Source organism: Coenobita brevimanus, chromosome 97 (genome assembly GCF_032717465.1).
Source record: "Coenobita brevimanus isolate Jiangsu-jjx chromosome 97, ASM3271746v2, whole genome shotgun sequence".
Classification (NCBI taxonomy): domain Eukaryota; kingdom Metazoa; phylum Arthropoda; class Malacostraca; order Decapoda; family Coenobitidae; genus Coenobita; species Coenobita brevimanus.
In genome coordinates this window covers 26667111-26679996 of record NC_137050.1, presented here as the reverse complement: position 1 = coordinate 26679996, position 12886 = coordinate 26667111, and the positions used below count along the sequence as shown (strand labels likewise).

Genomic DNA, 12886 nt, shown 5'->3' with positions numbered 1-12886 from the left:
TGGCCCTCCTTGCTTCCTCCCATCTATAGACTCGTTCACATATACCCTTTTCATCATCTTCGTCGTACTCATTCTCTCTGTGTGATCATACTTTCTCAACACACACCCATCTGTTCTCTGTCTGTCTGTCTGTCTGTCTGTCTCTCTAATCAATATTTTTCTCGTTTTCAATATTCCTCATTCAGTCTTCCAGCCCATCTTGTATTCTACCACGTCAGTGTCTCACACCCGTAAGTTAACTACTTCAGTAATGATGACGTGTTTCTGTTTCATCCTTGTACTGTATAACCGGATGATTTTATTAAGCTTTAGGAGATCCACTCTTCGTAAAGGGGTAGATGAAGGCTGTGTCTAACCCTTCCATTTCGATAGTTTCCCCTAAGTTGAATACAATCTCATGGAGACTGTTAGAATAAAATATAGGATACATGACCGGACTGAAGTGGTTAAGGTGGGTACTACAAGCCCTATTACTATCCTCCTGAAGCTTCATTATATTCCCTAATCCGCATCGAAGCCTTCATAACCATCTATCTATCTATCTATTGCCAGACGCCATAATCCCGTAAGGGGTGGCCGTTGGTCTTTGAGTTACCTGTTTTACAAGGACGGGCACTAACCCTTTGCCAACCCATTTGTTGACACGTAGGGAGCATGTATGAGTTGGTTATATAGTTACCACCCAGCGTTGTAAACGGTTTCCTGGCTTCCAGGAAGCCATTAGGCTTGTCACTCAATGTAAAGCCACCTCAAAAGGAAAGACGAGTAATAAGAAGTGATAGGAAGGACGGGAAAAATAGGAAGAGAGAAGGGTAGCCACAGAAAGAGAATGATAAAGGTGAAAGAAGAAGTAGGCAGCACTACATCAGGTGAGTGGATGATGGTCGCCACCACCTATCACCACTTTCATAACACCACTGATATTTATTCCTTGCACCACCTATAGTTTTTACGTCCGTCTCAACTTCTTTCCTGTTTCAGTCAACACTCGAATGTCTGGAAACTGTTACACCATTTCAAGTCCTTTCAAACCCACGCCACACTATGCATCACCTTCTCTCTCAGCATCCACCTTTCTGCTGTTACCAACATTCACTTTCAGACATCGCCTCTCACAAACACTAATAAACCTTTGAATTACTCTGCCAAGGTCTTATTCACAGTCAGCAAGCAGCAACGCGTCATCTCCATACATCATATTTGAAATATTCCACTTTCTGCCTGTCTGTCTCATCCTGGCTCTGCCTGTCTGTCTCTATGTCTCTGTCTGTCTCTCTGTCTGCCTGTCCGCCTGTCTGTCTCTCTGTCTGTCTGTCCGCCTGTCTGTCTCTGTCTAGCTGTCCGTCTGTCTGCCTGCCTGTCTCTGCCTGTCTGTCTGTCTGTCTCTCTCTCTCCTAGCCTCACTCACATTTCCTGCCTAAAGAAGAGTCAAAGGGTACATCATCATCACATTCCTTTTTCATTCCAACTCTGATTCTGACCCACTCATTCACACATCCTTCTTCTTTTCACAGGTTTTACTACATTCAACAGTTTCCCATCCGCACCCTACCTACTCATACTTATCACCTGGAAGAATCCCTCCCTTTTCACCTTATCTAACAATATTTCCTTATCCATAAATGCCATGCACATTTTATTTTTATTTTTTTTTACATGCATCCTTATCTGAACCACAAAATTCCCATATTCCGGACGTCACTCTCTTCATTACGACCTCGATTTGCTGGTATCTATCATGCCTTCTCATTCGTTTAATTTTTATTTATTTTTACCAATCGCACTCGACAGCAGTGTTGATGTTCACTTCGACCACCTCTGTTTGTGTACAGTGGCACTACAACAGCCTTTTTCAGCGATATCGTTACCGCTCCACTCAAGTAGGCTTTTTGAAAGGTTCCAAGCACCTTTCATTGCATACTCTCCACTACATTAATTTATTCATTACTGCACATACTGTCCCTTGTTTCAGGTTGCTGGCTTCCCATGCTCAAACTGTACCCAGTATTTTTCACCAATGCCATTCATACATTCTTAGGCATTCAAATCCTTCGGTCCTTCAGTACCGGAGCGTGAACAGTAACACAGTAGGTAATAGTATATAATCTGGAGATAGTCTAAAGAATATTAAACATAAGGGGAAACTACTACAACCACACTGAACAAGATGCTACGTTCACTGTTCATCACAACGAAACCTACTGAAAAAATTGAAAATGAAGGAGATTACCTTGATTCAGTGCAGGTGACATTGCAGTATGTGATAATTAATGGATCAACTGCTTAATACCAGATACATTTCCTGAGTTTGAGATAGCTTCAAAACCTTTTTTTTTTCTTCTTCTTCTTCTGGGACACATAATCAACAATGTTCATAAAAAAATTGAAGAAGTGTATACATATCCATCCATCAGTCTACCTATACATCTGTATCTATCTATCAGTCTACCTACCTGTCTGCAAATTGATCACAGGAGGAATGAAAACGGAGACAGTAAGTACTTGCATATATTCAGTATATCTTCAGACAGTGTGAATGAAGATGTAATTTACGAAAGTACTTACTGTCTGTATTTTCATTTCTTCTGTGATCAATTTGCATAGATTTCTTCACAGTGAAGTATCCGCAGGGATTATATAATATATATATATATATATATATATATATATATATATATATATATATATATATATATATATGAGAGAGCACCGTCTACTCACCACCACAAGCACACTGGGTTTGTGATGCCACACACATAGGCAACACCCAGCCTCGCACTCACTCTAATATTTTTAAACCCTCGTCACTTTGTTTCCCTCCCACCACATCGCCATCTTTTCCACAAACCATAGCATTTCCACATACCATATTTTACACGCATTTTTTATCTTCACACCACCTTAATTTACAAACAGTGTGTGCTCTTAGCTGCTAATTTCAAAGTTAATTACAAATTCTGTCTTGCACTGTTAAAAGATGAGGAAGCAATGGGAGAGACAGCACGTACCCAGTATGCAACAGTATCAAGTGTCCATCGCTTCACCATGAGTGTATTACCAAACGTAAGCAGATCTGTAGATTCCACTTTTAAAATCTCAGTATGCTTCCCAATTATAAGTCAATCGAGATGATGTTCCCTGTCACGACTCTGGCTAACATACAAGATTGAATCTTTCCTCTATAAAAGGTGACATAATGAAAGGAAAATAGGTAAAGTTTATACTTAACCGGAGGCGTGGTGAGAGATACCAGGAGGTAGAAGGCAAGGAGGGACGAAGAGAGGGCGAGAAAGAGGCGTGGGGAGGTGCAAAAAGAGGAGGAGAAGCGCAGAGGAAGCGCAGAAAGATAAGGGGAGGCGTAGAGATGCGTGGAGGGGCGTGGAGAGACGTGTAGGAGGCGCTGAGAGGCGTGAGTGGGTGGTGAGACTGTCTGAGGTTAACTGAACTCCAAGTGTTATCAAGACAGTGCCCCTTCTCATAGCTAGGATACTCTAGCCTTTCCTCTCCCTCCCTTCCTCCACTCACTGGTTCTCCTTCCTTCCCTCCATTCACTGGCCTTCCCTCCCTCCCTCTACTCACAAACCCCCCTTCCCTCCCTCCTTCGCTAGCCTTCCTTCACTCATAAGCCTTCCCTCTTCCTTCCTCCCTCCCTCTTCTCATTAATTTTCCCTCCCTTTCCCCTCCTCGAATCACTGGTCCTCCCTCCCTTCCTCCTCCATCCATCCCTTCTTTGATTTACTGGCTTTTCCTCCCCCTTCCTTCTTGCTCTTCTGTTCTTGTCGTTGACTCATAGAGTCGTTAGGTATACTCATTTTTTTTGTTTTTATTGAGGCGACGATGCACTTGACAGGTTGGTGAGGACCGACTGTATGTAACATTACTTCATGATCTCTTTACTCGTTAGCATTATTTGTTGACAACATATATCTGAGGGGGAAATTTGGGTTAGTAAATGTTATTCAGACATGTTGCATTCAGCCAATCATCACCAACCTGTCAAGTGCATCTTCGCCTCAATAAAAAAAAAAAAATAAATAAATAAACATAAAAATAAACTGAGTACATACCTACTACGCTATAAAAAACAGCCTCGAAAGGGCTGACAGGTCTGTTGCTGTTTATACGCCTTTGTACTCACTATCCTCCTTCCCTCACTCCACTCACTGATCCCCCCTCTCCCTTCCACCTTCCCTCGCTGCCTTCTCGCTCATCACTACCGCCCGCCCTCACATCCTTCCTTCCCCCTGGTGCTTTCTTGTGCCTTGTTGTCCTCCTTGTTTTTCCTCCTTTGTAAATGCATTTTTCATTTTGTTCTTACTATCTCCAGACAGTTTGATTCGGCTTCGGGCAGCCTTGTCGATGAAAGGCGGTTAGTTATATCTACCACTAGGCCCTTTATTAATTTTTCCTAAGATGAATGAAATTGTTTTATAGTCGCAGAAGTAATAAAATGTAAGACAGCACCTGCAAGTGCTTTCCATCTCTCGAGCTCATAATTCTTAAGGGTTCCCATGCTGCTACACATCACCTCCATTCTCTGTCCTTGTATCTATTACTTCTCACTCTTTATCTATACTTCACGTTCCTCTTGGCACAACTTATTACCATATTTTTCTATCCCAGCGATGCCTATGCTTCCCTTCCCTCCTTCAGCTTCGTCCATCCCTTTACCTATTATTTAAAAAATATTGTTTTCCTTTGCTCCTTCGCCAGCTGCATCTATCTCTCACATCCCACATTAATTCCTTCAGCCCAGTGGCATGTTTCATATTTGTACTTTTTCTGCCTCCAGTTTTGTTCAGCGTGGCAAGTACCTTAGCAATAAAACATTTTTAGAAAGGCTGTAATCTAACCCCTCAAGTTTGAAAAGTCTCTTCTGATATGAATAAAAATGTATGAGAAGACCCCCTCAGCGCCCGAGAAAGTCACCGGATGGACGAAGCTAATAACTTTCTTTCCTAATTCATCTTCAGTACCATTCATTATATTCTCTGCCCTGACTATTTTCTTCCTGTCTTGTCTACCTTCCCCCAGTACATACCTCCTTACAGTACTTGTTTCACCCAAACTTTGCCCAGATTTTCGTCCTTTTACAAGTTATTTCACGTGGATCAGTGGCACAAAAATAAAATACAAAGGCTCTACTGCCGTCCCATAGCACTTCCTAGTCACCAGCATCACATTCTCGTGTTAACTCTGTTGTTGTAACTAGGAATTCAAGATGATGAGATGGCAATACTGGGCCAAGTTAGTGTGAAAAGACTATAGTTCTCGGTAATTTCTCTCATTTCAACCCAAATAAATGACTGTACTCCAGTACTATATCTATTCCTTAATTTTCCTTAGCCCATCTATCTTCCCTTTACTTTCTGTTCCTGTGCTAAGTCAGTTACCGAGATGGCTGGGATAAAATTTGATGTCAACTTCAAATTAAACCCGCGTGTGGAAACTCCAATGCATTGTTTTCAGTCCCCCCTCCCCCGTGTGTGTGTGTGTGTGTGTGTGTGTGTGTGTGTGCGTGCGTGCGTGCGTGCGTGTGCGTGCGTGCGTGCGTGCGTGCGTGTGTGTGTGTGTGTGTGTGTGTGTGTGTGTGTGTGTGTGTGTGTGTGTGTAGCATATTCAGTTTTGATCAATTTGAATCAAGCCCAGCGAAAAGGTTAAAGGTCTGGTAAAGATTAAAAGATTCGATTTTGAAAGCAATAAGTAAAAGGTCACGGCAGCACTACCAAAGGCTTAGCCCGTTGACGAACTGTTCTTTAAAAAATTAAATTATATCAGTCTTTCCTGACACTCAACCCTTCCACCAACTTTGGTCTAACTTGGACCAAAATTGCTAACGCATGAACATACAGGCAGACACACACAGTACCAACACCAAAACTCCTGTTATCTTGTCCCCCCCTTTTTTATTTTTATTTATTTTTTTAGTATAAGGCATGCTGCGGGCTCGTGTTACAGTTTGAATGCTCCTTCCTGAACGTTTATTATTACTGTCAACCCCATAGTGAGTTTAAGAATTTGTTTTGGACGCTGTTTCTTATAGTCTAGATTCACTTATACTAGTACATACCACAACTTCCAGCAGACACAGATAAAGAAACGGTTCACATTATAAACAATCCACGAAAGAAGGTTGATTGATGCACAACAGTAAAGTAGCTGTCGTACTACTGCAGTGATTTCAGAGCACTCACAGGCTCCTCAGCTTCACAAAGACGATAGGAAACAATCAATCCCATGTTATTCCTTTGGGGGTCCAGGGTCTGGCACATGGGAAGGCCTGAGACTAAGCTACCTTATTCCAAATTAATTTTGCTTTAGGAGACCACCCGACTTCCATGGTAGCGCTTACACCATGGTAAAACCTCTGGCCACTCCGTGTACAAACCCATATTCCAAGCGAAAATATGCAAACCGTATCGGGTACAAAACTCACAAAACTTACATATCTTAGGATGGGACAGAAGGAAACAAAGACTCCAAGTCCTATTCAAATGCCAAAATTTATTATCATATAGATAATAATGAGTGTGATGAGCTGCTCATTGCAATACAAAAATGGCAAAGCCGTACCGATCATCCCAAATCCAGTCCCAGACGCGGAGTTTTCCCCTGTGCAGTCACGGTCCGTGGTTTCCTTATGCACTTAAGACTGCCTGCTGATGAACTAATATTCCAGTCAGTTTCTGCCTTAAGGTGGGATGCAATGTTTTGTTCCAACCAGTTAAAAAAAAAAAAAATGTGAACTATGACTTGTGACTACCATGATACAGGGGAGACTGGACAATCAGGACTTGGGAGTCTCACTGCATCATCTGAGGTGGAGCCAAGACGCATTGTTGTTAAGTCTGGACAGGTCGAGAAGAAATGTTTCCTGTATTACATGCTCACATACAAAAATAAGAACATCTCACCCACACATGCACACATACATAAACATACACACACACTTTCACAAGATTAGTAATTACGAAGCTCTGTAGTACGTTGTCTTAGCTTATCCTACGTATTATTGTCCCAGTCTGTGAAGAGTTATTCACTGGGTATGTCAACACCGTTTTTTAATGGATCCAACTCACTCAGAACATATATCCACATGTTGGGCGGGGGATACACCTGGGTCCAAATACGTCATCTTTCATCAACTAGGTTTGGCACTGACTTTCCATCTTTCCCTTCGTGTTCAGCCCCTTTTATCCTTGTCTCGTCTTGTGTCCCCTGAAGGGGAGGGTGATATCCATCATGTAACTCACAGTATGGCGACAAGGGGGCTCTACAGTATATAATGATAGTCTTCAAAACATTTCATCATTTACTGTATCAGATATTCACTGAACGAGTTAATTATGATTATACACCACTGTGCTGTAGTGAGGTACTTGTCTTTATAATGGGGATAGTGAGCGATGACACAAGTAGCCAGTTTGTATCAGAATCCTTCCTGGAGTGTCATGATCTGATGACTTGGATGTGGCTGGGAAAACAAAAATAAAACATAGTTTAATACTGGGTTGCCTATTCAGTGGATTAAGTTATTTGAGATATAAAAGCAAGCACTTTCATTCTGGCTATCCCAAGAAAGTTTAATTCAGCTTAGGAATACCCCATAATAATGGGATCAATGATAGCTACATCTACCTCTTCCATTTCGGAAAGCAACTCCTGACCTAAATAAAAAGTTGCAAGAAAAAAAAAAAAAAAAAGACGCCATCAGAATGTAGGCCTTGTGTTTAGTGCTGGAAAGGATGTGTTCATCTCTGTAACTCAGACCACTAAGCATGTGGCAAGTTAATCATCCAATTTTCTGGGTTACACAGAACTGCATCATCCAGGTTACCACAGTTACCTGTCCTAGCTAAGTAATAATTTTATCTACGAACCCACAACAGTTGGATGAGAACTTGCACAGAGTGGCGCCAGCTACCGCACCAAGATTTAAATCCTGGCCCTACTGGGCTCGCAGCTTCACAGCTAGCAGTGCTAACCACTTGGCTAGTGGGACGGTAAGGATGGCCTGTTCTCACATGCTTATTTTAAAATAATGTCAATTTGCTGCAACACAAAAAACTCTTCCATAATCTCTGTCAGGACTTAAGGAAGGAATCAATCTCTGCTTAAACAGTTCTGCTGTTTGTTCTGTGTTCACACTCCTGTTATTATTGATCATTTTAGCTAAAACATATAGTCCTGATAGAATGGTAAATCAAACAAAACGTGTCATAATATCTGAATTAAAGAAAAAAGATATGTAATAGGCGAATAGGTGAGGTAAAAAGATAATAATGGAACCATTTAGTTGTCAGCTGCATCAAATGGTCCTTTGCTACTCGTGGCATAACTCTACCTGACACTGAAATACAACTATGTGGTGTAAATGTACTAGACTTATTCCGTGTGATTACGTAAAATGTATACATCCTACCTGCGGTTCTGGAGGTGAATCAATCCTGGTAAACTGGTCATTATGAGATTTACTTGCCCACTGGCTCTCCCATGCTGTCTCTCGGGTGCACCGTTGAACCATCCCCTTTGTCCACTTTCGTGGGGTCATGGGGTGCCCGCCGTCTGCCTAAAGTTCCTGTGGGGACTGTTGGCTGAGCAGACATGGCAGCTGCATGAGGGGTCTGGGAACTACTGCCACCAGTGTTCGTGTTAGCAGTGCCTGAGGCCCCTCCTTCTTGACGGGGACTGCCACCATAACCGGAGGAGCCACTGTCCTCCTGTGCAGCTCCATCAGGTACCCGCTGAAGCTCCTGAGCCCCATGGACCACTCGCTGGCCAGCCCCTGCATGGGACTTTGGGCGCTGCAGGGTGGAGAACTGCACGGCGGCATGTGGTGGGTGGTGATGACGCCGCGTGCCCAGCGTGGCGTAACTCCCACCACCACCACCTGAAACACAGGACTCATCAACTTATAAAAATTAACACATCTTCATTCTGCAAACACCGGTATTTTTTTTTTTTTTTTTTTTTTGTGTGTGTGTCCGACTCTGGACATAAGCTTCACAGTCCGTTACCAAGGCCCAGTAGTCCCCCTCCATCCATACACCTCCACATGTCACCATTTCGGTGCTAACACCCACCATCCATGTTGAATACATGCTAGGGCTGTCTCAAACAGGACTAGTGTATTGGTATTAGCTGGGGTATTTATGGGACATGTCAGCGGGTCTTCTGGTAGGATACTTATAGATAGAGTTAGAGAAAGAACAGAGAAATTAGTTGGAGAAGAACAGGGAGGCTTTAGGAAGGGAAGAGGTTGTGTAGATCAGATATTCATTCTTAGATCTTTAGTGGAAAAGTTTCTAGAGAAGGGAAAGAAGTTGTATGCGGCTTTCATGGATTTGGAGAAAGCATATGACAGGGTGGATAGACAAGGATTGTGGAAAGTGTTAAGAATATATGGAGTAGATGGGAAGTTGTTGAATGCTGTGAAGAGTATGTACGATGGTGCGAAGGCTGCAGTGCGTGTGGATGGTGAACTAAGTGAATTTTTCTCTTTGAAAGTTGGTTTGAAACAAGGATGTGTCATGTCTCCATGGTTGTTCAATCTGTACATGGATGGGGTAATAAAAGAGGTACAAGGTAGGGTAGTGGATGTTGGAGTGGCCCTGGTGAGAGAGGATAGTGTTTGGAAACTCCCTGTACTGTTGTTTGCAGATGATACTGTGTTGTTGAGTGAAGACGAAGGGGAGCTGCAAGGCTTGGTGGATGAGTTTGAGAGAGTGTGTAAGAAACGGAACCTAAAGGTGAATGTAGGGAAGAGTAAAGTGATGGTCTTTGAGAGGGGTGAAGTTAGTGAATGTACAGCAAGGTTAGATGGTGAGGAATTGGAAAATGTGAGTACGTTTAAGTATTTGGGTAGTGTGATGAGTAAGGATGGAGGTTTGGAGTGTGAAGTGCTTGAAAGGGTACAGCAGGGAAGAAAGGTTGCTGGTTCCTTGAAAGCAGTGATAAGAAACAGGGAAGTGAGCATGGAAGTGAAAAAGTTACTACATGACAGTATTGTGATACCAACTCTAACGTACGGAAGTGAAGCTTGGACATTGTTGGAAGGACACAAGTCAAGAGTGAGAGCAGTGGAAATGAGTTATTTAAGAGGAGCCTGTGGAGTCACGTGGAGAGACAGGCTGACGAATGAGGATATAAAGGAGCGTTGTGGTGTGGATGTGGATGTGATAGGAAGCGTTATGAGGAACACACTGAGGTGGTTTGGCCATGTGGAGAGGATGGAGGGCGAAAGACTGACGAAGAGAGTGTATGTGAGTGAGGTGGAGGGGGGAAGAGGGAGGGGGAGGCCGAGGATGAGATGGAGGGATGGGGTGGAGAGGTATATGAGAGAGGGGGGTGTGAGTTGGGAGCAGGGCAGTGAAATGGCGGGGGACAGGGCGACTTGGAGGCGATTTGTTTGTGGCCACCCCAAACGGGATTGAGGCGTCTGGCAATAGATAGATAGATAGATAGAAATCTTTAAACTGTTCCCTGCCCCAACGGGGATTTGAACCTGGATCCATTAGGACTGCAGGCCAACTCTCTACCGATTCGGACACCGTCTCCCCTGTTTGTTGGAAAAGTGAAAAAAAGCAATCAGAATCTTCAATGTCGTTCATGGATGATACGCAATGAATCCAGGATAAACACAACAACAGAAGTGTGACAGGTCAAGGTTACTTTTTTTTTTTTTTTTTAATGCAAGAATGAAGGAACCAAAGGCCATGAGCCCGCAATAACAGTTTCCTCCAAGAGAAAAACAAAATACGAGAGAGCCAAATTCAAGATCCGATCATTTCGAGATGCCTGGACACATTGCGTTTGAAGGACTGGAGATCATAAGCAGCAGGAAATACAGACAGAGGGAGACAGTTCCAGAGCTGACCTGTTGCATAAATGAAAGACTGGGAGTAACGGTTAACTCTTGCATTAGAGAGTTGGACAGAACAGTGCATTTCAGTTACACCCTACGGAATATAAATTATTCACAAGGGCCAAGAGAAGTTTTAGGTAAAGATCCAATCTGGTGGGGTGCTTTGTTGCTGCTGATATCTTTTTTGTTGTCCCATGCTCATCTGAACGTGAGTCTGGTGGACTGTGGGCTGAAGCTGCCATTCTCCGGCGGTCTATCATCCTTTATTCAGGGGATGGGGAGTTGAGGGAGGTTTGAATATGGGGCAGTGGTACTACGCGGTTATATTGGTGCTATCACCTGAAGGAATCTTCACCACCACCACCACCACCACCACCATCATAACTCATAATCCTACTTCAACAGGAAGGGCAAGGAAGAATCCATAAACAAAGAAGGAGAAGTAAGCTAATATTAGTGAGAGTCCTATCAACCGCATGCAATGTGAAATGGGTCACAGAATTATTCACACATAATATTCCCAGCCCCTGGAAAGCTGGTTCCATCTGAAGAACATAGTTATCTGCACATTTCTCGTATTATTCTTTATAGATGAATTATTCTTACACCTGTTCATTATATTTCTTCCACTGCCTACAAGGTTAAGAGAAAGGGTGCCAACTCTTGTCATTCACCAGCACATCACGCTGAGTTACTTTCTTCCTCAACATCCTTTACTTTTGTTCTCCATTCACTTACAAATCATGCCGCTCATAGGCAATCACACACTCTGAAGTAGTCTACAAAAATTCTGTTCGCTATTAGTAACACAGCATCACCTGCATTTATCAGATCTAAGATACTCCATCCTGCACCATGAATCACTTTCCCCATCCCTCTTTCTACAGATCAAGGTTTATCCTCTCTCATAATACCATGGGGACATCACACACTTTCGTCTGACTCCAACATCAATATTCAACCACTTACTTAAACGTCCACCTACTTATAAACACTACTGTTATTCAGGATTTTATGGCATTAAATGGTTCTTGTCACGAATTCGCGCGAGCGTATTTATAAATTCGTGACATTGTACATCAGTGAGAAAACCACGAATTCTAGTGGAATTCCCACTGCGCATCACTCAGTTCAACCGTCCTCGTAATCACTCCGATCGGGATGGTTTTCAGAGCATTTCTCACTGTTTCACAAGTGCTCATTCTTATGCACGACATTAGTGCCTTCATTGAGTGATTTATTGTGAGCGTATATCGCTCACTTTCTTTCCGTTGACTGTTGAAGTTCGAACACGGCCATCCCTTGCCCTCTTTCATAGTTTGAAGTGAGTCAGCTTTGAGTCATCGCGAGAATAGGACCGTTTGTGCCCGCCGTTGTACAGCGAGTTCCTGAATCTCCACCTAGATGATGAATTGGCGAAGCGGACTTAGCGGATTGCAGTTTCTGAGTGTCCAGCACGGGCACCCAGTCATTTCGCTCGGTTCCCCTCCACTGACCAGTATCTCATTTTGTTTTTTTTTCTAGGTTTAAGTGTTTAGCTTTTGAATGAGCGAGTGAGTGTATTCCCCTTGTTATTTTGAATTCATTTTTGAGACTCATATATCGTAAATTTATTTATTTGTAATTAATAAATTTACAGTTCTTTTCTTTGAGCTTAATGTAACTAAACTCGTGTTTTATTTCTCCACAATAAGCTTATTTTAGTTGCCACTCCTAGTTTGCACAAACGCTTTGCATTATTCATAAATGGTACTTAGGCCAGTTCTTTTGTATCTAGCTTAAATCCGTTGTGCCAGCCAGGAGTTAATGCACCGGCAAGAACCTGTTTATTATTATTAGCATTAGTTACTGATTGTCAGGGGTGGAGTCACTTTCTCGGGAGGCTAACAGTACTACAAACAGCACTCGTGAGTAATTAGTCTCTGCTGTGTACTGTTGAGAAAGTTTATAAATTCTCGTCCCTACAGAATCGGCGAAGTAAGCCAGCATAAAGTAAAACTTACTGCTTGATTTTCACAAGTC

General features: G+C 42.8%; 1 protein-coding gene across 1 annotated transcript; it reads right to left on the bottom strand.

Moving 5' to 3' along the window:
* Window positions 1-7383: 7383 nt before the first annotated feature.
* Window positions 7384-11609, bottom strand: LOC145413631 (uncharacterized). Its single transcript, XM_080283292.1, has 3 exons — window positions 11603-11609; window positions 8423-8890; window positions 7384-7474 (listed from the first exon to the last, which is right to left on the bottom strand). Exons 1-2 carry the CDS (start codon window positions 11607-11609, stop codon window positions 8472-8474), a joined length of 426 nt encoding a protein of 141 aa, XP_080139418.1. The 3' UTR covers window positions 7384-7474; window positions 8423-8471.
* Window positions 11610-12886: the final 1277 nt, after the last annotated feature.